We start from the raw sequence: 25514 nt of genomic DNA, 5'->3' as shown, positions 1-25514 counted from the left end.
TTCTGCGAGGTGTTGGGCCGGCAAAAAACTGACAACCGAGCACATACATCAGAAATGGATGGATTATCCGTTTCCCAGTGAACAAATTTTAGCAGCGGGAAAGAGTTTCTTTGAGGGATTCCATTTTAATGAGTGCAAGCATGCAGCTGCATGTCAAAAGTCACAACAGGTGTCCAGAAATCGTCCGTACATTTCCTAGGACTCGCTTCTATGCCTTTCTGTGCCTCTTCCAGGCTCACTGTCGTCTCTGTAGCATCTTGTTCGAGAACGGCAACAAAATTTAAAAAAAATGCGCAGTCAAAAGTTTAGAGAAGATTAGGGTCACCTTAAAAAAAAAAGACATTTCCTCTGAGGTTCATCCAGAAAATGTAACAGATCAATCTCTTTGTGGTGTATTACAATGTTATCAATATCAACCCTTTAAAACAAAGAAATGTTTTGTCAAAGGTGAAGGTGATTTCTTTTTTTTGTGTGTGTCTCCCGTTGAAATAAGTACTGCTGTAACACAAACTGTTCCAAATAAAACTCTCTCCTGTCTTTCGTCCAAGTTTTTTTTCTCATCTTCAATTCAAAATTCAGCATGCAAAGGAAGCTTTCGGTTCACTTTTTAATCACTTCTAGCCAGATTTTCCTTCCCTCCAACTCCCAATAAAAAACTATATATATACCTGTATATATAGATATATATACAGCAGATATATATATATATATATATATTTTAGTAGGTGACTCCAATACAATTCTTTTGTCAACCTAAGTTTGCGGGGTTTTATTTTTTTTATTTTATTTTTTTACTAAAACAGCATTGGGAACTGAGTTTGTGTCTCATATGTACACATGTTGCATCCCACCCAGACTAGAGAAAGACTGTATGTCCTTGCGCACTTTTATTGGGGGGGGGGGGGGGGGGCTCTCTGGGCCGTTGAAGGTGGGGGTGTGTTCCCCGCTAATGGCAACACGCGAGCCAGGGAACATGTCACTGGGGACAGAACTAAATGGTGCGCAATAGCATGTAGCAGTCTGACAACTGCAGAGGAATGTCAGAGGAGGAATTTATTGCGGAGAGCGAGGAACGAGTCTGCTCTGTTGTTTTTTTTGTTTTTTTTTAGCAGTCGCATCTGGAACGTAATGCTGCTGAACTGTGAACCAGGATGTGAGTCGAGTGCTTGCTTGTAAAAAAAAAAGAAATTCTAGAAATATTCTATCGCCACTCAAACCTTTGTAGACTGCACTGAGTATGATTAAATGATGATGTGGTATGGAAAAGTCATTCTTATGTAAGACTGTTTTCATATTTCAAGATCTCTCACTGGATCCATAAAGTCTATCTATCACATGCGCATTTGTTTTTGTTTTTTTAAGATGTCTCGGTGCAATCATTTCCATACATAATTTTTTACCAAACTGAACATGTTGGCGATATTCTACTTTCCGTTGAAAGTTCAGAAACAACCTTAAATGCACGGGAAGCTTGACTGGTCAACTTCATTTGACCTCTGAACTTTTGCATGCATGACAGCTGATGACTAGAACAAAAATGACCCTTGCCTAGAAGCTAGCCGTGAAACAATTTTAGCCACTTGAGAAAACATCGATTTCTTAACTACGTAGCAGTGCGTCCGGACAAAACAACGCGCAAGACGTGTCCGCTCCAAACATCCTTTTTCTGTTCCGCTTCCAACCGCGGGGCACGGAGAGGGACTGACAACCGTCGAATTCTCACCATCTCTGAGTGAACCTGCGCTGCCTGCACACAAGTCAGGGAAGGTGGACGGGCCAGTGGCCCAAGCAAGAGGAGATTCATTCCTGACGGCACTACCACAAATTCACCACTAGTTGGCAATATTGCCCCACAAACACCTGTGACTTCCCTCCGCTTTCTCTTGTCTGTTGTCAGGCAGCTTAGAAGGGAGAGTCGTTTTACTCTATTTATGTTGTATTGCGTTTTAACACGCAGTTGTGAATTTTTCTTTCGGTGTTTACCATGTAACAATCGCACATTTACGTTGACAGTTTGCGCAAGTGGATTTACTTTGCCCCGCCTGTCGCCCGAAAGCACCTGGAAGAGTCTTCAGCTCACCGGGGTTGCGCAAAAGCCGTACAGAAAATGGACGGATGGAAGACGATTTCTTGAAATTCGTCAACAAGCGCAAGGGGTTGCATCGAGTTGGACTTTTGGGGTTCCAAAATGCAGCGGCACGGAACCTACAAACGGAGTGAAATACTCCAGTGTTTCCCAACAAGAACGGAATGAGAGAACACGATCTCTCTTCTCAATAATGAGTTCTGCCACAATAAATCTGAAGAATTTGTTGTTCCCTGTTGCTCTTGGTCGAATTCACAAATGTGTCACATTGCGATGATGTCACGCGATTACACCACTCGCCTCTCACCATCCTGCCTGCGGACCACGTGGTTGTAACACAAGCCAAGTCAGGGTTCGGCGGCCCAAACCATACTGAAATGATATGTCCCACTTAATGGAAACAGCTTCGACGCCCCCCACCCAAAAAAAAGCCACAATGCGCAGACTGCAGACAGTGCAAAAGATTCGCCACCCCTAAACCCTCGTACGCAGGGTCGCGCACAAAATAAGCAGCACTTGCCGAGGATTGGATGAGCGGAGCCGGTGTGATTTTTCCAGCGCTGGTGTTGACATTACTACTGGCCCAATTTGTTCTGAAATCCAACATTCTCTGCCTAGCACGAGGCAGCGCTTGGTGGTTTTGCTGGTTATTAGGAAACTTGTAATTCCAGCTCCCGAATCCCCTGGTAAAACATGCCGTGTTATTTGCTGACACGATTGTTGGTCAAACCGCAAGCTGCGCGGAGGCTCGTATGCCTCATGAAGAAAATATGAGATCATGCTGAACTGCTCGACAGCAGGCGAAATCTAATAAGCACCTTTGCCACGCAATACTTTGCATATCTTGGGCTGGTCCCGCCGCTGCCGCTCAGCGAGGGTTCCCTCAGAGTCGCGATTGGACGGTGGGAGGACCAATGGGCAGGAGTGAAACAGGTTATTTGAACTCTCCAAAGTGCTGCTTGACAAAACCGGAGAACATCCACTGACTTTTCAAACAAGTTTCCGCTCCCCAACCGTGCCTGACGTGCTGGCTTCGCCTTCAGAGAAAAGGCCACGGACTATTCCTTTTTTTCCCTTTTTTTTTTTTGGTTTGACTTCAACTTTTGTCCGGGATGGGAGCCAACCGCATCTATTTATTTCTGTAAAAAAAACAAAAAAACTGCTGATGCACCTGTTGACTCGGGACCAATCTGCTCGCTTGAGAATGAACGCAAGTGCCGGGATGGCATCTCATACTCTTCTTCATTTGGAGGAGGAACAGAGGAGTAGACTGAGCTGCGTAGTTCACGCCAGCTTAGCAAGCGCTCAGAATGCAGAACTACTGCAATACAAGGAGACCACCACTCACGACAGCGCCATCAAGTACAGGAGATATGGGTATGCTCCTTTGCTTTTGGAATCAAAGTTTTTCTTCTGGGTTGTTTTTTCTTGAGGTGCAACATTTAGATCCGCTTTTTCCAACCGTGGCGCCAAGACACATATTTTACTTTGAAACCAAGGTGCACCACCACAATCATGTCACTCGCCCCCACCCCAAAAAATGCACACAAACTGCCAAAGATTTGTCATAAATTCATTATTTTCAATGAAACGGGATCATATTCCAAAGCGCACCTTTTACGACAGTTCCGTCACGCACGCTTGGCGGGAATCCTTGATTTAGTTATTGGGTCTGTTTGATGATGTTGTGCACGACTACAGTCTGAGCTTCTGAAATCCTCCAGATCTCGCTTGGGTGGGGTCAAAGTTCGCCACAAGAGACAAGTGCTGCAGGACATGGCCCGGCCGCTCAAACATTGGCTGTACAAACATCGGGACAACCCGTACCCCACCAAGACAGAGAAGGTTCTGTTAGCTCTGGGCTCCCATATGACTCTGGTACAGGTGAGACAACACATGCGAACGGCGAAGGTCAAGGGGTGCCCCGTCGTACGGCGCTTTCCTACTTTGGTCGGGCCTTCACTTTGATCATTGTCGAACTCTGTCTAGGTGTCAAACTGGTTTGCAAACGCCCGACGGAGGCTGAAGAACACGGTTCGGCAGCCAGACCTGAGCTGGGCCTTGAGGATCAAACTGTACAACAAATACATCCAGGGAAATGCAGAGAGACTGAGCGTATGCAGCGATGACACCGACTCGGATGGTGAGGGCAACTTTCACCTCGTCAATGCCGCATCACTTCAAACTCAACTCAAGTGTATTTCTAGGTCACTCGAAAACAACCACCGCTGTATACAAAGCGTTGCTTGTGGAGCAAAAATCATTCATACAACAAACAATGAAGTAATAAATTAATAACAAAGACAGTCAAACTAAAAATCAAGTCTCATGCCGAGTCAAAAGCCACAGAATAAAAATGAGTTTTAGGATGACTTTTAAAGATGGGCAGCGAGGAGGCTTGCCGAACGTTCAGTGGGAGGTCAGTCCAAAGGGAGGGACCGGCAACGGAAGAGGCTCGAGCCCCTATGAGCCTCCGCTTGGTTCTCGGTACCTCTAATAGTGTCTGTTCTGCAGACCTGAGGCACCGGGCAGATGTGTAGGAGCTCAGAAAGGTCAGGTGGGGCCAGGCCAATTAAAGATTTGAAAACAGATAATAGGATCTTAAAAGGAACTCTAAAATGCATAGGAAGTAGCAGCATTGTGGACCAACTGGAGAGGCTTCATGGAGGATTGGCTGACTCCAAAGTAAAGTGCATTACAGCAATCCAGCATGGATGTGACGAAGGCATGAATGACTCTTTCAAAGTACTCTTGAGAAAAGAGAGGCTTGACTTTAGCCAGCTGCCTAAAAAAGATAACAAGAATGATTCTCAGTAGAACGCCGAGCGCCACCGGCGCATTTAAAGCAGTGACATCTCCGATTGGATATTGGAAGATACTGCTGGTGTTACAAATGATGTATCAGTTGACTGCCCACAGTCAACCTTTACAATGGTTGTTTTTTTTGGGGGGGGGGGGGGCACGTGCTTTGCTGCAGATGATGACTGTCGATTACAAACCCCGATGTGTTCATCAGACATGGGGAGGTCCTCGTCCCACATGTGTGCCATAAAGAACCAGGGCGGCGTACTCACGATGGCGGACCCCGCCAACAGCGATGATAGCGCCTCGCCTCCGTCAAAGTACAAGAGCAGCTTGCTGAATCGTTACCTGAATGACACCCTACGGCACATGATGGCGGGCAAGGCGGACGGCGTCGCCCTCAAAAGGAGGAGCCACTCCGAGTCCTTCAGTTCAAACGAGTGCGACCGAGACGCCGTGTCCCCGGCGTCCTCCTCCGACACGGAGACCAACTTCATCTACCAAATGGGTAAGAGACTCCATAGTGTCGCTCGTCTTTCATATTTCATCCATGCTGAAGGATTTCTAATTCCATGATCCGGCAGTTTCCACAAAACAGGATATTTTGTACATAAGCATGACAAGATTTTGATTAATTTCTCAGTGAACATCAAGCTCAGTGGCCGGCGCGGCATTTGGTCCCTACGCCTTCAGTGGGGATGCGCCCGACTGAATCCAATTTTGAATCCCAGCACGAGCGGGTCACAATTATAGAAACCATGATTATTACAGTACACAAAAACACATAATGGCCTGCCTCTGTGCCACATGCATCATCTAGAGCAGGTCGGATTCAAAATTTAGCTAATAACATCCCAAAAAAAACATTACAGATGGCAATCAAATACACCATACTAACCGGAAATGTTGATTATTAAATTTATTAATGTTTGCAGATTGCTCCAGACGAGTCCAACTTGGCTTAGTCTGAACAATCAATCAAGGGATGGAAAAAATGCTAACATCACCGTGGGCCAGCTGTGAGGCGAATTACAAATATGATCAGCTCAAAGAAAATAAGTACTATTTTCAGATCATTTCAATTACATATTGCAGAAAAAAAAACTATAGCATTTACGCACGTGTACTGCAAGCAATGCAGTCAAAAGACAAACTACAAACTGAATAGGAGAGACTGTTGGTGGGGGGAAGAAAAATAATACAATTTCATGGGGCAGATAATGAAAAGGAGTTTGTAATTATAGGTCAGCGCTTCTGTTAGTGAGAGCGGCAAATAAATTATTGCTGTTCCTGACAGCTCACCACTGATAAATCTTCACGTTTGCTCAAGGGCTCCTCAACAGTAGTCAGGAAACAGACTGGCAACTCTCCAACCATTTTACATGATCCACGTCATGACAGATGAGCGATTGTTGCCACAAATAATAATAATCATCATCATCATCATAATAATACAAGACTAAGATTATACAAGAATGAAATTGTTGGGGGGAAGGCCCAATATTACCCAGATAAAATCAGCATAAATGTACGTTCAGTCAAATTGCAAATCTGGCAGATCAATTCCAGTATGAGCAGTATCGTGTGATGATGAATTTATTTATTCACTAATCAATGAGCATGTCATAATCTGAGGGATGAAAATATGCCGGGTCCCGACACAAAAGAAGACATCAGCTATACACAGGCTGTTGCGTTTTGGTCCACGGAAAGTTTTTTTTTTTGCATTCAATCATAGTCCCCCCCCCCCCCCCCCCACAAGAGTATCCCTTTTTTATTTGTTAATTACAGAGAAAAAAAATCTTGTCCCCTTTATTTTTTTATTTTTTAAACATTACTTGACTGAGTGCCTGCATAGTTGAAGATTTTTTTTTTCCAGGAGAGACGTGGAATAAAAATTCAGTACAAAGTGTAGTAAAACCAAAATAGAACTTGATTCTTCAGGTTGCTGGTGTTCAGTAGCAATGCAACATTAAATCAATACATTTTGAACAATTCTGACATCCCTTTACGACAAAGCAGCCACACAGAGAGCCAATTTTTTTTCCTTTTTAATGAACATTACTAATCAAATCCCTGCCGCCGCCGCCACACAAATCCCTTCTTTTAAAATTGGAAGGAGTCGATGCTGGCTTCGTCTGCTTGCACACAGTAAATCTCATTTCCATACAGGAGTATGTGCCATTTGTTCCGCTTCAGCTTCTTGCCATGGTGGAAATGTCCAGTTGGGCCTTAAGGACAATTACACAATGTCTGAGATTGTATTTTTCCCAAAGTGAGAAGTGAAAAAGTCGGGCAAAATCTCAAGGAATAGAGCCATTTGTGAGCAGGACACACCAACGTCTCTCAGAGTGACAACTCGGCTTTGAGAGAATACAGCTCGAGAGCATTCATGTCCGTCTGGCTCCGTCCAATTTGGAGTTTTCTGCTTGAGTCACGTACACGTTGGCCGCCCGTTTCTCTCCGTGCCGCTTTCCTACTTGCTCTCGTGAAAAAAAAAAAGTTACGATTCTAGACTCGGGAAACCACAATTGATTGCTTACAATTTTGCGTTAAGTTCCGTTTTTATGGCCCCGAAAACAAATCAATCTTTCCAGTTGCACGAGTGCTTTTTAGGTTACGGTCTGTGAAAACACTTCATCTTCGGGAACCTTGAGTTCAACCTCAGACTGACTAAAAGGTATACACGGCCATTCGGTAAAATGCAAACGCGTATGATGCACTGCAACCCCCCCGCCCCCCGAAAAGACTACAAGATGTTATTACACTCTTTTATCCATTCTGATGATTAAGACCTTCGAGAATAACAAAAGATGCTCTCGGAATCATGTTTGACTTTTTGTTACAGTAAACAAGAGGCTGGTTGTCTTAGAGCAGAAAAAAAAAAAAAAGGGTGGGGGGAGCAGGCCACCACTTTTCTTGATAACACAAGGAACACATTACACATTTTAACGCTCATGTTTTCAGCAAAGAAAAACAAAAGATGACAGGGCTAGTTATTTCCCAATGCAATGCAAAGCCAAGCTAGTAAGCTCCCGGTCACATGGGGTCATATCAACTTTGCACTGGGGGGGGGGGGGGGGGGTAATGCGCAAAAGTGCTCCCCTAAACATGTCAGTTAGCACGCCACAAATCATATTTCCTTTGGACTATTCTGTGCTTTCTTGAACTCATTACCCACCGCGACAGCCCTGTTGAAATGTTTGCGAACACTTTTAATGTATCCCTGCTGGCTATGTTATGACTTTTTGCAACCTTGCGCGACTCCTCCATGGAACTGAAGTGGAAAGTCAGCCTGCCAGATTCATGACAGGTCCGAACACCATTAAAACACAGGCGTTAGCGGAGCACGAGAAGGCGAAAACGGCCACAAAAACACCTGATGGACTTTAAAAGTGATGTCACGACTCTACTCGCAAGGTCGCTTCAAACATATCTGTCGAGATTTCGCAGGATGGAAGCGTCACATTTCCATAAAACACCTAAAGTGTGTTTATATTCCAGTACGAGAGACGCGGTGCTTTCTCCCGTGGTCGATACCTCGCCCTGAAAAGCCCAGAGGGCCATCAATGTCACCAGGATTGTGTTTTATAACACCACGCAGCTATGAAAAACCTGCTTGGACGAACGCACGGCAGAACAGTGCCCCCTTTTTGTTTCAAATGAAAACATGCCTGCATGCTGTGTTGGGAGTTTCTCGTTCGCAAAGACATATGGCGACATTAATGCTAAGTCCATCCTTAGTTGCGGTTGTAGATTCAAATAGCATCGCAGTAAAATGTCTGACAGTCGGACTAAGGCTCCCTCCCGTCAGGGCATTTACGGATGACCTTCACACTCTGATCGCCGCGAAGGCCGGTACCAGGATACTCCTGGGGAAACTGCAGGACAACATCAAGTGGGTCTGGATAGACATGAAGCCAACGGCGGTTTCTCTGCCAGCGGCTTAATGTTAATCCGTCAAGAGTCTTAGGCATTGGTATGACGCTTCACTTCGGGACATGCGGTAGCGGAGATGGACCAAACTCGGGAAGACGCCATCAGCAGCCTATGAAGATGATCGATAACTCCCTACTGGCTGACCGGTTACAATTCTGGTGCTTCCAGTTTCGCCTCTTTCCACGTCTCGTTCTGTTCTTGATCATCCAAAACGTCCCACTTTCCAAAGTCAACAAGTTGGCCCAAAAATGGCACGGCCAGGCAAGGTCTATCACCAACACAGCACTGTATGGAAAAGGAAGTTTTGAAACTGTCTTAACAAGGAGTTTCAATACTCCAAGGTGACGCTGGAAATAACCCTGGCGCAGTGCCGACACCCCGCGGTGGCCCAAACCATCCCCGCCGTGTTGGGTGGAAGGATGTGGTCCTTCGCGCCTGCAACTCATCAAGCGGTGGCTGCTCTCAACCATCAGGAGATCGTCGGTTGTATCCAGCTGGGGAGAGGAGGCTTGGAACTGGGGGAGAGGAGACCATCTTGGCTGGAAGCAATTTCTTCACAACGCTCACGGCTGGCGGTCGAAGAGGTCCACAATAGGCACTCAAGCAGTCGCGCATGCAAAGCTGGGCCAACGGATGCGGTGGGAAGAGATTGACGGGAGGAGACTTTGGTGGGATTGAGGCACATCCAAACAGCGTCCTTATCGCCCATCTGTATCCAAAGTTCTACCTTACCCCCAACAGTCTCACCCGGCGGATGGAAGACTAAGATGTACCCAGTCGAGGTGGGGTGCGGGCGATTTGCGGGGACATCAGCAACAAAGCTGCTGAAAGATCTGGGGATCAGAGGACAAGCTTTGCAGCAGGACATCAACTCAATCTGGATCATCCTCTGTCCCATCGTCCTCACTTTTGAACGTGACAACGACGCCGTCCGCCGTGGCTTTGTTCGCCATCGAAAGTGTTTCCGATCACGTAGCTCAAGAAGCTCCCGTTTACAGAAAGATGTGGAACTATAAATACAAGCGGCTCATCTGTTTGATTTGCACAAACGACAAAGAATAAAAGGACAAATCGCTATTTCTGTTTTCATTTCAATTACTCTGTCAAGAAATAGCCTGGCCAAAATCAGAAGTTGTCAAGTCGGTCTGCAGCACAACCGGACAAAAAAAGCAGCAAGGCCTTTCATTCCACTTGCTGCAAAGTTCCCTTTACAGTAAATTTCAAACTGGCAAGAGGTAAAAACAATGTTTTCTCGCTTTATAAAATAAGAGGTTTAGAAATAGTTTCTTGGAAAAGGATGTTGTGGGCTAAAGAGAAAAAAAAAGAATGCTTGAAGACGTTCAGTAGCAAGGGGGAAAAAAAAAATAAGCAATGCGAAAATGATTTAGTCAATTGTTACTCTTGGTACCCGGCCAGCGAAGAGATCCTGGATGGAATAGTTTGGGCTGTGAGCACTTCAATCTTTCGGTCTAGATGTGATCAGCTTCTTTTCACTTGATTTAGACATACGGAGGGCAGCACGGGGAGCGAGTGCTTAGCACATCTGCCTCACAGTTCTGAGGTCGTGAGTCCTTCTTGTGTTGAGTCTGCAGCTTGCCTGAGTTTGCTCGGGGTCCGCCGACATCCTCCCGCATTCCCAAAACATGCACGTGAGGACCATTTCAGACTCGAAATTGTCCATAGGTATGAATGTTTTTTGGTCTATACTCGAAATGACAACAACTACTCACTGCAATCAAATACAAACATCATTTTATGTCATCATAAGGAAGTAGGAGTTGGCTCACCAAGGTTTTAAAACATCATGTCATGTATTTCAAATAGCGCCCGCCCCATATAAATCAATCGAAACAGTGAATGTCCAGAATTTCTGTTTCCAATTACAAATATTTATTTGGGAAACTGTTTTCTCCTATCTTGCAGAAGCTTTGGACTATACATCATCTAAATCCAACAGGTAATTATTCACGGCCCTTTTCTACTTGCATCACTCTTGACAATTGTCAGTCAAAGCGGGTCTCGTTTTGTTGTGGCGAACGAACTCTATTTGATTTTTATTTCCCATTTCTTCTTGGATGTGGATACAGCGGTCAGCCTCCGGAAAGGGGTCAACAGAGTCAAAGCAACCAAGGCTGGCGAGAGCTCAACGCCGCTGTGGCCCTCACCAGTCTGGCCCACGGGCAGAGCTGTCGGAACAACGCAACGGCGCTCGGCAGCGCCGCGGGGCGCGGCTGCCACAGGGAGCCGCTGTGCATCGCGAGGACCAACATCCCTCGCAGGACGCCCATCGCGGTGCCCGCCTCGGCCCTGAGGCAAAGCTGCGCTTCCGAGCGCTGCGCTCTCACCAGCCGCATCATCCAGAAGTCATCCCACATTTCCGAAGTGCAGACTATCAAAGTGGGCCTGGCTAACAGCGCATAGGGATTCCACATCAACGTGCGCGAGAACACAGCATGCCTCAACTCTGAGATTTCTCCTTTGCAATGACCAAACTGTTTGTGTGTGTGTGTGTGTATACTGTATTCTTCTATGATGCATTCGTGCCCTTTTTTTTTAATTACAATGTTGCTCATGTATTTCTATTGTGTAAGTTAACTTCTTGGAGACTGGATCATCATCCAATGCGCTTAACTTGACAGCAGCTTTTCAATAAAGTTAACGTGAAGTCTCTTCATCAGTTGTGATTGAGAAGAACCATGACCGTCCATGGTGGATGTCATGGTATTTCATTTGTGAACATGACAACAGTGTGCATTTAACCCCTTGAATCATTCAGGAACAGCCCCTTGGTCACGGCACTGCTATGGTGGTGGGTGGGGGCTGGCGGGCGGGGGGAGTAAATGGACAAAGACCTGGAAGGTGAGTTGATCTCATGTTCCGCTGCACATTTCATCACGCAATCAGTCGCCGTTGGCTGGCAATTGTTTGTTCTGCAGCCATCGCCGAACCTTTTTTTTTCTCCAACGTCGCCCTGTCTCCTATTTGACGGGGGACAAAAATAACTGCACTGGGTTCAATATCGAACATGAAGGCCGTAACACACTAACACGTGCCAAATGTGCCCTTGCCATGATGTATTTGTCTGTGTCATTTGAAGTTCTTGATTTTGCGATGGCCGCATTCAAATCGTGGTAACAATATGGAAAGAACCCACTCAAGAGATTGTCTTATTGAGTCATTGCTTTGGCCATGACATTTGTAGCATGTAAACACAACGCAAGTCTCTCAACCATTGTTTTCCTCACACTTGACACAAGGCGTTCATCATTTGTCTCTCAAGAATGAGCCCCTCAATTGTAATCAATCAATGTTTAAGTAGAACGCACCTCTTGGCTGACCCACGCCTTCATGAATGCGCAAACAGTGATTGTCTTTTAGGATGAAGTTCCCCTCGAGTGTTCTGGCTTCGGCATTACACAACACATTAATCACTTCGCTTCCATAATGTCAGAGGAAAAACAAACCAAAAACAAGCTCTTGTTTTCCACATTTTTGGTGGGACATATTCCAGGTTTGAATGCAATATACAGACGAGTCATCCTTTTCCATTGATATGAAATGAGGATGCCATTCTTCTATTCCAGCCAACCCAAAAAGAAAGAATCCAAAAATGAAGGATTCTTTGGAAGAGGTAAATATATAAGACAACAAGACATCGCCTAAGCAATATGTTCATATCAGACATGGCTTTTCCTGTGCACAAAAACAGCAAGTAGATGTTTTAACTGGAAATAAAAGACCCATTTTTCCCCTCAAAATTCAAAAATAGGCAAATTTGCAAATGCTGAACCGCAAATGCGTGGCGGGCACACTGTATACTTCTGGTGAAAAAAAAATATGCAGACAACACCTCCCCAAGTTGCGACATTTGCCAAGATGAGAGAATCCTCCTCCGCCCGCAACGCAATGACTGGTAACGAGAGACACCGCATGCCGCAATGGCTGATGGTAATCCAGGAGAAAAAAAAAATAATAAACGCCTGGTACACTGTGTGTGCCTTGAGTGGAGAGTGGGAGCATCCTGTTCCATGTGAGCACATCCTGACACCAAACATAAGCTTGTAATCACACATCGACCGCCGCACAGTTATTGGACTAAAGATCATTAGCATGATCTTTCCACTCACGACCTACTTGTATTCACGTTTTTATTTTTACATTTTGCACTGAGAATATTTGCGGACTCGTGTGTTTTCATCAATCGAGTTGCCGGTGGAAAGGCACCCCGCTTTCTCTCTCCCGCCTGCTTTTCATTAGATGGGCCTTGAAATCAAATGGAAAGTACATGACAGCTACATGACAACTAAATAAGAGTGTTGAATGGCTGCACCCCGAATGTCATTTATTTCTTTTTGAAACAGGACAATTTTAACAAGACCGAAAAAACACAGAGAATGTCATCCATTGTGAAGGCAGGATTCATTGGGACATTCCACATTGCGAAATTTGATTGGAAACATTCGCAGAAAGGGACGAAGATAAATTTGCTGGAGAGTGTGAAAACAAGTTGACAAATAGCGACAGTGCGACAAAAACTGGACGCTGCGGAGCAGAAAAAGCGACCGGGAATGATTTCTGAAACAATCACCTAGAAGACTAAATATGGACCACATCGCACACAAACAGTAAAATCGAAAATGAAATCATGAGAAACGGTGGCTGGCCTAACATAAGAAAACAGCAAGCTAAGCATTTGTGATAAAGCAGTTAAATGAAACTGGTTTGAATACATTTCTTGCATCGTGAGGTACATATAGCAAAAATAGTTAAGGGTTTGACAAACTTGTTGAGGAGCAAGATGATGATCAACTGATCAGGGGATTTTGCGTGAGACAAAGAAGGGATGGATCAATACATTTAATGGATAAGGCCTTTAAATGACCATCCACTGAGTTTACAGTCAAACGCAAGTACTGTACGCACAGTGTTGTGGTAAAAGATGAAAAGGCCAGCGGGTGAACGGAGGTTCTCCATTCCCCGTATGAAATGGCGCTCCGTGCGGAGGATGGTCAGGATCGGCCATGTCACCTCAACATTGGTTCAAAGCATCGGCTACATTCTCACATTCGCTGTTGTAGAGTGACATCGCGCGCATTCCACCCTGGCATACATTTAATTCAAACTCTAAACGGGGCCTAAAGCCTTATTTCTACCGGATCCATTCAATTCAACAGAAAGAAGTGTCATGTGCAAAGAGTCCACCCCTGCTCTTGCTTACCAACTCACATTTTTCCCATCTACTTCCCGTTTCTGGACTGTTGTCATTTCAATCAAGCTTTCTTTTTTTTTCTGTTTGTATGTTTGTTTTGTCCACTCACGGTACGGAGCAATATCCTCCACATGCCCTGCCGCCGCCTTGCTCTTGATTCCCCAGGCGCAGCGTCTGGCCCTGGCTTTCGCTCTCCCAAAGCCCCGGAGTTTGGAGGATCTTCTCTACAAGCTCCTCAAAGGCACACTGTACGCCGTCTTTGGTCTTTGCACTTGCCTCTGAATAAAAAGGAAGAAGGTTACCATGAAACAAAATCAAGAAAATCTACAAAAGCCTTTTGTCGCATTCAAAAAAAAAACTGATTCCTTGAATATGTAGGTTTTTAATGATAATGACATTTAAGGAACACAAGTAATGATTAAAAAAAAAAGAAGACATGATGACTCAATTTAGAAAGCAAAAGACATGCAGTGGGCTCACAGTGGATCAAATGGACAACATATTCTTGCCTGGCTCGCCCCAAAGCAACTCATTAATGTCGCTGCACTAAAATGGAAACTCCAAAGCAAAGTTAACCTAATTTCCCAGAGAGGGCAAGAATTAGAAATTCAGGAAAGCGTGCAGACACGCATTTAAAGTAACAACATTTAAAGCCTGTCTAGATGAGAATCACAATGCAAATGATCTGGGCAGGCCGCATCCAAGCAAAAGAGCAAAGCCGCGAAAATCAGGCCAGAAGCACAAATCAAAAGCATGACTTGCTGAGTGATGCGCAGGCCTTTTCCAACTGTGTAACGAGGGCTGGGTGATTATGGGGAAAATTGTATTCACATTTATTTGGACTGAAATCACGATTAATACACAAACACACGTACACACGTGCGCGCATACCCATTCATGACAATTACATGTCAATTAATTGCCCAGCCCGATCCAAAATGGACACTTACCAATAAAAAGCATTGCGTGCTTTCTCGCAAACTTCAGGCCTTCATTTCTGTCCACTTCATGGTCATCCTAGAAACCAAAAACATTTTTTAACATGTAAACAGTGAAAAAAAGTCATTGAATTGACTCAATTTTATTTCATCAAGTGGTTGCCCAAAATAATATTCTTATCATTTTATTTTGGGCAACCACTTGACAAAATTTAATTGAGTCAATTTAAAACCATTTAAAAAAAATAGATTTCACGATGACTGAACTCGTTATGGTGAAATGTCCTACAGGAATATAAATGTGCTTTCATATTCGTAAGAAGAAGAGTCAACTGTAGAAGCAAATTCTCTTTGCACTCACCCGATCAATCTTGTTGCCTACAAGCATTTTTACGATATCGTTGCGAGTTGTGTAGGTTTCCAGTTCATTCAGCCAGTTTTCCAGCTTTGTGAAGGTGTCGCGCTTTGTAACATCATATACTGCCAACCCAAAAGAAATAATGAATAGAAACAGACAGCGTTATGCAATTCATGACATTAAATCTGCCTATTTACTGTGCTTTCTTTACAAGTCATATATAATCAAATGACAGTTTTTATGTGATGCAAAAGGAAGTCTACAGCAATAAAATTATAGGAAGAAAAAAAAAATTGTGGCACACAGATTTCTGGAGTGTGATTGAAAAAAAAGCACTTACCGAGTATGACTCCCTGTGCACCACGATAGTAGCTGGGTGTTAGCGTACGAAACCTTTCTTGTCCAGCTGTGTCCTATTTGAAGAGGAAAAGTTTTCTAAAAAATGGCAGACATATTGGCAAAAATATTGAAGAAAAAAATATCCACGAATAGGTGAATCCACGGGTGCCAAACCGCAAGTTGTTGAGGGTCCACTGTTTTAATATTGTAGAATCTCCCAAACAGGTCTTAAAATAACGTCATTAAATGTACTACGGTACTGATCAAGGGCAATTGGTAATTTCAGGGGAATTTGGGGATTTTCCCAAACAAACGGTATATTTCAACGCGCCCAATGATAATGTATTGTGTGCTTATTTAAAAGGTTATTTTTTATTATTTTCTGGCTAGGAAGTCTGCAGTCCTATGTGGGACCCCAGAAAGCCTGATGAAAAACTGTAACTCCCTCCATCATTTAAGTTGCCTATCCATGTACTTAGGTACATACAGTGACGTTGAAAGAAAGCCCTGTCAAGAATATTCTAGCTCACTTCTCTAAGAGAGTGACGCAAGTCTTACCCATTAATTTGGGTGCTGTTCTGTACAATGTCGCGACCCAGTGGACAAATATTGCACTGCATCGTTTTTCAATAAAATGATGTCAACAAAATAGATCCGACTTACCCATATGGCGAGTTTTGCTTTATTTCCGTCGATGGCCAGTGTCTTCACTTTGAAATCCACACCTTATTCAGAGTGCAAAAAAAAATTTTTTAGACCATTCCAAAAATGTGAACTTGCGAGTTCGTGTGTGGCGTATACTGTACCAATTGTCGCTGACTGCTCCGGATCAAATGTGTCTTCTGTGAATCTCAGGAGAAGGCTGTGAGCAAAAGACAGGCAGGTAATGTACGATGGACAAAACCCTTTAAACGTTTTATGTAACAGTGGGCATTCCACCTCGGTGGCTGTAAACAACGAGGGGCATCAGCCAAAATAAACAAGCAGCCAAAAGTAAGTATAACACGTGTTTTAAAAATATTACACTACTGGCAACACTCCTGACAAAGTTGAACGACCTTGAAAAACATAATTGCGTTACGTGGCGGCCGAAACGACCGCCGGGCAAAACAGTGCTAATGAACTAATGACAACAGACTTAACAGTGCTAAGCTAGCAAGCTAGCTCAGTGCAAAACCAACCTGGACTTCCCCACTCCACTTTCGCCGATTATCAACAGTTTCAGAGTTGTCAGTACGTCGTCATCCATATTTTAATGTAACGTTAGTTACCTTGGTACTTTGCTACGCTTTTGAAAAACAATGTAGAGTGTGCTTAGTTTGTTTTTCCCGTGCGCAGCTGTTGACGGCGTGCACAGCTTCCGCCCAACGTTTACGTCTGACGTCACGGATAACGTTCACATGAAACAGTCGTCACGTTCCGAAAATATTGGCATGTCAAAACTGAACACAGGCTACTTCCACTCTATTCCCAAAATAAAAGTTAAAAAGTATACCCTAAAATGTAATAAATTCCAAAAGTAAAATTAAATTTTGTGGAACTGCAGGAATTAGTGTATGTGAGAGAAAGATACATTTTCAGTGGTGTGTGTGTGTGTGTGTGTGTGTGAGCAAAAAGAGATTTCTTCATGCTGGGGTTTTGCTTTATTGTATTCACATCATTTTTATTACACAAGATTTGCCAATCACATGGATGTGTAATGCGATCACAAACAGGTTTTTATATATATACTGTATATACTGTATATATATATATATATATATATATATACAGTATATATATAAACGCACAAACACATACTTATATAGAGATCTATTTACCATCCTGCTATGAGAAACCCACTCTTATATACAGCTATGTATGGGCAAAGGCCAAAAATACAAATGTACCCTCACATTAAAAGGGAGGGGGGGAAGAAATAAGACCCATAAAACTAAAATTGACATTTTCACCATGTTTTTGCCCCAGATGAATCAATATTGTAAAAAGCTAAAACTGGGCAGCAAAAGGTTGTGGTAATAACATAAGTTGCTACTTTTAAAAAAAAGTACTTTCCTTTAGCCATGCAGTATGAGTTATTGGTTACAAGATAGCTTTATTCTCAATGTACAAACAGCAAAAATGAGCATTTTTTTCCAAGTACCAGCAACTATTTCACAAACTGGTGTAGCGCCCTACGCAGTTGCAGTTTCTTGCCACTCACTAGCAGTTTATGTCACATTTGTACACACAACATGTACAGGTATGTTTCATTTGTAGTCACGGGCCAAATTTTGATTTCATAATAGACAAACCTCAACCTACAATACATTCCTCAAGGGCCATCTGATTGAAAAATTAGGTCGACAGTAGTTTGGCCAACCAGCCTTTGAGCAATGGATGACAAAAAAAGACAAGTAGATAACAGACATACAGTTCAAGTCAAGAATTTGAGAATTGGCTCCTAATGCTATCGTTAAATGCACCGCGCAGCTGAACTTACCAGTAAATAATTCTTAATTCTCTGTAATTTACAAGATCATCACAGCTAGCAGCTTTTTATGGTTGTGATGAGTATTTACAATCATGTCCCGATCAATATTCAAAACGTGTATTTACTATTCGGCCAGCATGATGACTCAGTGTATATCGAGGAGGTTTCAGCACATCTAGCAGATAATTCACTATGTTTATGCACAAGTTTGAACTTTACCACACTTAGGCAATTTAGTAAATGAGCATGTAAGCACACAAGTTTTCTAAAACAGATTCGCAGCTCTTTTCCGCCAGCTCTGAGTCCTTAGAAAATCCCAAACCAGCCCCCCTTTGTTGTGTCTCCCAGCTGCCTTTATCTGGTCTCCAGGGTCTTCCCCTCCAAGACCAGCTGAATCTCTTTGGCATCCAGCGTCTCATACGACAGCAGCGCATCGGCAAGGTTCTTGTGCTCTTTGGCATGAGACCTCAAGAGGGCTTTGGCTCGCTCGTAAGACTCCTGGTCAAAAGAAGACCATGTCAATTTAGAAAAGGGAGGATAAAATGGTCCTGTTTTCATCACCGGTCTTTAACAGTCGTACATACCCGCAACAAAACTCTGACTTCATGCTCTACAGCTGCTTGAGTCTCTGGACTTTGTTCTGTCATGTTCTTGTAGGTCATCACACCTAACTGTGATGGCAGATGAGGAGAAATGAAAACACGTGAACACACATCACAAATGAATAAAACAGCCCGAACGTTTGGGTGTTTCTTTCGAATCAGCTCACCTTTTCACACATTCCAAATCTTGTCACCATCATCTTTGCAATCTTGGTGGCACTATCAAAGTCACTTGATGCTCCTAGAGAAGAAAAGACACCGAAAGTGAAAGAACGTTCTTGATCACGACTTCAATCATCTGTGTGACTCTCTCATTAATTTGAATCTTTCAACTTCTAACCTGTTGTGATGTACTCCTGCCCAAATATGATCTCCTCAGCGACTCGCCCTCCCATGCTGACATCCATCTGAGCCAGCAACTGAGAGCGTGTCTCACTCCAGCGATCATTCTCTGGCAGCAATGACACCTACAAAATGAAGGTGAGGTAAATACAACACTTCTTTTTTTTTTGTGGGTTTTTTTGCAGAGCATGTGTTTTGAAGCATACAGCACAAGTGTTTGATTGACTTACATGTCCCAGACTGGGGCCCCTTGGCATGATAGTGGCTTTGTTAATAGGCATGGCGTCTTTGGTGTAATAAGCCACAATAGCATGGCCGGATTCATGGTATGCTGTGAGGATCTTGTTCTTCTTGTCGATTTCGGCACTCCTTCTCTCGGGACCTTAATTAAAGGAAGGTTTCATTGTTTTTTTTGTTTGGGTGTGGCCCGATTGGTGGTAATTAATGAATTGGAAGAAGTCATAAGAGCTGCAAAAATCCACTTCCATATTGATACAGTTCACTGTCTGACATTGTTGTAGAGCTCAATAACTGGACTCACCCATGAGAATTTTGTCCTTGGCAAACTCCAGCTCCTTCATGGTGACCATGTCTTTACCATCGACTGCTGCTTTCAGGGCAGCCTGGTTGACCAGATTTTCCAAGTCAGCGCCAGAGAATCCCACGGTGCCCCGCGCAATAATCTTCGCCTCAATCGCTGCAAGAGAACGATACTGATTAATCTACCCAAGCCTTCCAATAATAGCACCCGCATGCAGCAATACGCCAATTTGCTGATGTTCATGCCACACCTGGATCCACTTTAATCTTCCTGAGGTACCAGTTGAGAATCTCGGTTCGTCCTTTCACGTCTGGTTTGGGGACGGTCACCTGCATGTCAAATCGGCCCGGGCGGATGAGGGCACTAAAGGAGAACATCAACAGCTTACATATGGTTCCTTTCCGCAGGACAGTTGACACATTTTTTGTATGCATGTGCCGAATGTGAACATACTTATCTAAAGCCTCCGGGAAGTTGGTGGCTCCAATTATGATGACTCCTTCATTTGGTTTGAATCTTCAACACAAGAACGATTTCATAAAAATGACGAGTTAATGAAGCATTGTGGCGGTGAATGCATTCGATTTGAATGCTCTTCTGTATTCTGGCTACTTATTTCTGTCAAAAAATGAAAATGTAGTCACAATTCCACAGTAGGCATGTGCCGTGAACACATACACAGTATCACTGACACACAGTGTTAAAATGACAGCTCTAAAAATGTTTTGTTTTAATATTTGGGTAAATAAAAACAGCATTTTTTTCCCCATACCGAACGCAATTTATTTTCTTTGTAAACAAAATATGGAATGTTTGGGTAGGAGAGGGCGGCTGTACCGTTCTAGTTTTTAGTCAGGAAGGCAAGTGAGTGAGGATCAACATCACCAAGTAGCTTCGTAGTTGACTTTTAAAAGTAAATATTTCATTTCCGTGACGATATATACATGATCATTCAAGCAATTACCCATCCATCTCAGCAAGCAGTTGATTGATGGTCTGTCTGGAGTAAGGATGCATGGGAGATTCAATCCTCTTTCCGCCCACACTGTCCAGTTCATCAATAAAGATAACGCAGGGAGCGTTAGCTTTCGCCTCCCCTGGACAAGACCAACAAGAACAGTCGGCCATTCAGTGCGAATGATTCTATATTTTTTCAAGCAATTCAAAGTGTAAGGTATTTGACAAATCCTGATAAAAAGACATACTGAAAAGATTCCTGATGCGGCTGGCTCCGACGCCAACAAACATCTCATCAAACTCCGACCCAGAGGCATAGTAGAACGGGACATCTGCTTCTCCCGCCACCGCTCTGGCGAGTAAAGTCTTTCCGGTCCCCGGTGGGCCAACCAGAAGGACACCTAAAGAGTGATGTGGAAAAAGGGAGAAAGAAAAATAAGGGAAATACATCAATGATCCCTTTGCACCTGATTCAATGATTTCCGACACGATTTTGTTGGACTGTTGATTTCATTGATCTGACCTTTTGGCAGTTTACCCCCCAGGGTGGTGAACTTCTGAGGGTTCTTCAGAAACTCAACCACTTCCTGCAGCTCATTTTTTGCTTCTTCGATGCCTTTGACATGCTCAAATGTCACATTTTTCATCTGGACAGGATCCACTGAGGAGTCCAGGCCTGTTGTGGTTCGGAACCGCACTGTGAAAAACGGGAAGTTCGAAATCACTCTGCACGACAAGTAGACATTGTCTTTCAGTTCACATAGAGGATACTTTTTGGGTTAACATGCTGCACAATAATTAGTCATATTGGAACATTATTACTGCTATTATTTTCATAGTAAAAAGATGAGTCTGAAAGGGAGAGGGACTTTTTACCTGATATGAAGGGGATCTTTGAGATGCCGTAGAGCCCGACAAGAAGCAACACCAACAAGATGAGCCGATTCCGTCTCAGGGAGTCTAAACAGTTGGATGCATGGAGACATCAACTTTCCACAGAGTTTCTGCAACACTGGCACAGGCAATTATTCTCCTGTGCCTGCCACACGGAATCCAAGAAAACGAGACATTGAAGCGACTCTGTGCGCCTTCACGTGGCAAGGCGGCGTCATGCAAACAGATCATTAGATCCATGGTGATGTCCGCACAAATGTGACGAATACTACACGATCCAAACAAACACGCCCAGTTCACCACAACGGGGGCGGGAAAAGTGAGTCCCATTCTGTGTCAATTTATTTTATACAGAACAACGCCATTAATGGGAGCAAACTTTAAGGGGAAGTGTGAAAGAGACTTCATTAGAATTGTGATAAAGTGAGTGTGTAATGTATGTATGAATATGTGTTTGTGGCAGAAACCGGACAAGTAAAGCAGCTTGTGACATTATTCATGAAAGTAACTATTCTTGTCCACTAAGGGAAATGTAATTCATCCGTTTTTACTTACCTTGTGTGCGTTGCGTCAGTGTTTGGGCCTTCAGGAAACCCTCAGCAAAGCCCCTCTTAAAGGCATCCTGCTGTCCATCGGGTACGTTCCCACTTTTCGTTAGACTTTCAAGACTTTCTATATCGATCCCCTTGTCTCGTGTCAGGAAGCCCTATTCGAATGAGATATTTATAAGTGAATGATAGCAATTCACATTTAGTGGCCCTTACAAATAAGTTGACTTCACTTAAGATGAATGAATGCAGAGAAAGAACTGCAGCGTCACAGAATAAATTCCAAGTACAATTTCCAGCTTTTTGTGTGAAATGCTTCAAACGTACCCAAAAATCATTGCATCATTGTCAATTGTGATATCAGTGAGACAATTTTAGTGCTGAAACTTAAAAGTCTGTATCATTCATAGAAAGACAGCTCCAAGTAGCATTTTACCTTCATTAAAGATGGAGGGAATCCCTCAGGTTCCACAGGGCGTTCAATAGCTGACTGCAGTCTTTTGGTTTTGCTCCTTAATGTTTTAAAGCCTCTGTGCTGGATCCACACTTTGAAAATATAAAGGCAACATTTTTTTACATCATTTTCTGGGTTTGAGTTAACTCATTCACTGCCATTGAGATGTCAAAGGTCTATGATTTGAGCTGGACTGGCAGTGAATGTCGATAAGTAGGTGACCTCGTGTGTGTCACCTGAACAGTGTTGCAGCTCTTTGCAGACTGACTGAAGAGGAGACGGCCTTTGCCTGGAATAAAGTGAAGCTGACATTCGCTGAGAAGAAAACCCTAGCAACAAGGACAGGTGGTAATTAGCAACAGGCATTTTACGGTCACCTTATGGAAATTGGCGGGGGAAGATTAAAATGTCTGCGTGCATTTGGGTACAACAGGCCCAGTATTGGATGACTTCATGCAAATCCGATATTTGGATTTATAACGTATTTTGCCTCTTCTTTAACCATCAACGTTGAATTATGCATATTTGAGAGACAATTACACAATATTCTGATGAAGAGGAACGATATGAACGGTGGTCGATTTAGTCAGAGCAAAAACTACCAAAACTCACCATGCTTGTTTAGGAAAAAAGAGTGCGTGGAAAGGTGAGACGTTCGCCAGATTGTCCGACTGCCCACTATCGGGGCTGGTGCTTCCTGTGAATTCAAACATGGTAACACCCGAATCGCCAACTCGTTCAGCTGCTGCGTTCCCAGGTCAGACAGGCCAAGGTCCCGCAGGTTCCACAGGGGCTGTACGCATAACTTTCATTATCAATGTCATCCTTATCAATATTGCAGGTAGTATCCAATAACGTATCATTGGGCATTATTACCTCAGGATAATGTAGTTCTGCCTGACAGACATGCTCATTGGGGAGTCTTGATTTGCTTAAGGTGCTGCTGCTTCCAACTGAGCTCTTCAAAGCGTGGAGAACATTGAGGAGGTGACTCAGGGGAACAGTCACCTGCCATTTCAAGAAAACAAGAAAGATTAACGTTTGCCCATTAAAAGGGGAAGTCAAAAATTCTCTTTCCAATAATATGTTTCATGCCCCCACGCTAAACTAAACTTGGCATTCTGATTAATTTTGCATTTGTGGAATATTAAGACAGCAAAACCCACTCCATCCATCTCAGGGGGCGGCCATTTTGCCACTTGCTGTTGACTGAAAATGGCCATCACAGTGGCAATAGGCTTAGCTTGCAAACATCACATGATTAAACCGAGAAAAGAGGTGAGTCATGAGTGGTCGTTACTTGAGCCCTTAGTTACTGTGATGTCATTTTCGGTCGACAGCAAGTGGCAAAATGCCCGCCTCTGAGATGGATGAAAAAGGATGGATTTTCTTCTTACGGTAATTCATATTGCACAAACGCAATTGTGATCCCACTACCGCTGGAGGAAATGTGGGGGGGACATCAGATGGCCACTTCCATATTTTGGGGGAATGATGATTTCACCCTATTGGGCCAGTGTGATTGAAACTGTCCATTGGATTACTGGGTTAAGGTTTTAAGGGTACTTTATTTGGGAAAATTCCAACTAAGCTGAGTCTTACACATGTAAAGCTCTATTATAAGCTAACAAAACGAGTTTAAAGCAAGGCTATAGACCGCCCCCGAAATGGTAGGATGCCAAATTGTCCTACAAGTGTGCAGAAACATACACCGTATGACATACAGTACAGTAGTGCCAAAAATATCATCAGTAAAACGCATTCGTTTCAGTGCGCTCAACTGTCTACAGTGAGGACAAAGGGCGTACTAGTACATGGACGATCATCTTAATACCACTGATATCGATGGATGCTCAAAATGCTTTGCATTGTCAAATCTGCTTGGGTAGTTTAGCCTTCAATAACCCATCATCTGCCTCCCCCTCACGCCATCGCGCAACGATCACGCACGTCACGTAAATTACCGCATCTTACGGGCAATATTCTGATAATGTAGATAAGTTAATTTTTCTTAAGTAGAACGAGCCTAAAATCTGCTACGTAAACAAATGTAGCAGGATGAGTTTGAAAGCTATAGTTAAGGTTAGCTAGCTAACAGGCTCAACTTCTAAAGGTTAGAGACAAATAAACACTCTGCTATTATTAGCGTGACAAACATCCGATGCGTTCTTACCTGTGGTTGAACAGCCGTTGACAAAGAAAGCATTTTAAGCCAACAGCGACCGTGAACGCATCTAAATAACTTCTCTTCGCACGTACTTGTCCGCGGCTGTCACGTTTAACTTTTGCAAGCGCGACAGCTAGCGTGGAAAATCCGGATGTGACGTCTATTATGATGTAACATTGTTTTGTATCGGCAACATACCTCTTTTTTTTCCGCATCTCCCCTCCTCCCACTTCATCTCAGATTCTTTTTGTGTGTTTTTATGTATTGCGTATTTGAAACAAACAACAACAAAAAAAAAATCTGATTTCAGTGCAGTGCACTACATTACAGTCAACTGGACAAATGATAACCGCTACCGTACACTAGAAATGACATAAATGAGCATCAATGGGGATAATAAATACCTACAATATTTTAATACTGACTGACACCTAGAAACTAACAACCGTTCACTCACATTCACATCTATAGCTGCAGGTCTGAAAGCAACCAAACATGTTTTTAGATTGTAAAGCTGCCAGACTGAGAGCATATGCAAATAAAAGGAGAACATTTAAACGCCATGCTCAAGGGCCCCAGGCCTGAGTAAAGATTCAAATCCACCTGTTCTTGCACCGAAGACTCCAATCTTAGCTTTAACTAATTGTGCGGTACATGGATGTTTTACAATAGTAAAAAAAAATAATAATAAAAGAAATAACAAAGGTAGCGGCCCGGTAGTCCAGTGGTTAGCACGTCGGCTTCACAGTGCAGAGGTACCGGGTTCGATTCCAGCTCCGGCCTCCCTGTGTGGAGTTTGCATGTTCTCCCCGGGCCTGCGTGGGTTTTCTCCGGGTGCTCCGGTTTCCTCCCACATTCCAAAAAC

At 43.6% G+C, this 25514-nt stretch overlaps 3 protein-coding genes across 4 annotated transcripts; 1 reads left to right on the top strand and 2 right to left on the bottom strand.

Moving 5' to 3' along the window:
* Positions 1-3251: 3251 nt before the first annotated feature.
* LOC147194991 (homeobox protein Mohawk-like) lies at positions 3252-11248 on the top strand. 2 transcript variants are annotated; one of them, XM_086129399.1, is made up of 6 exons: positions 3252-3463; positions 3811-3970; positions 4076-4229; positions 5103-5396; positions 10751-10784; positions 10915-11248. In XM_086129399.1, the coding sequence occupies exons 1-6, from the start codon at positions 3252-3254 to the stop codon at positions 11246-11248; spliced, it is 1188 nt and encodes a 395-aa protein (XP_085985525.1). The 2 variants fall into 2 exon arrangements, with proteins under 2 accessions (XP_085985525.1, XP_085985526.1); XM_086129400.1 differs by having other exon boundaries at positions 5064-5396.
* Positions 11249-13148: 1900 nt separating this feature from the next.
* On the bottom strand, positions 13149-17041 carry LOC147194990 (ras-related protein Rab-18-like). Its single transcript, XM_086129398.1, has 7 exons — positions 16853-17041; positions 16478-16533; positions 16335-16396; positions 15673-15745; positions 15336-15454; positions 14987-15053; positions 13149-14314 (listed from the first exon to the last, which is right to left on the bottom strand). The coding sequence occupies exons 1-7, from the start codon at positions 16918-16920 to the stop codon at positions 14142-14144; spliced, it is 618 nt and encodes a 205-aa protein (XP_085985524.1). The 5' UTR covers positions 16921-17041; the 3' UTR covers positions 13149-14141.
* A 705-nt stretch (positions 17042-17746) lies between these two features.
* Positions 17747-24795, bottom strand: yme1l1b (YME1-like 1b). The gene is made up of 18 exons (XM_086129849.1): positions 24656-24795; positions 23359-23490; positions 23095-23275; positions 22719-22811; positions 22465-22574; positions 22036-22186; positions 21463-21546; positions 21110-21283; positions 20835-20987; positions 20594-20726; positions 20083-20145; positions 19880-19992; positions 19630-19785; positions 19319-19470; positions 19087-19213; positions 18914-18987; positions 18729-18815; positions 17747-18642 (listed from the first exon to the last, which is right to left on the bottom strand). The coding sequence occupies exons 1-18, from the start codon at positions 24686-24688 to the stop codon at positions 18499-18501; spliced, it is 2160 nt and encodes a 719-aa protein (XP_085985975.1). The 5' UTR covers positions 24689-24795; the 3' UTR covers positions 17747-18498.
* Between the last annotated feature and the right edge of the window lie 719 nt (positions 24796-25514).

This window comes from Hippocampus guttulatus, chromosome 14 (assembly GCF_054856545.1).
Source record: "Hippocampus guttulatus isolate MCC_2025c chromosome 14, RoL_Hgut_1.0, whole genome shotgun sequence".
Lineage (NCBI taxonomy): Eukaryota > Metazoa > Chordata > Actinopteri > Syngnathiformes > Syngnathidae > Hippocampus > Hippocampus guttulatus.
This window is presented reverse-complemented; position numbering and strand designations above follow the sequence as displayed.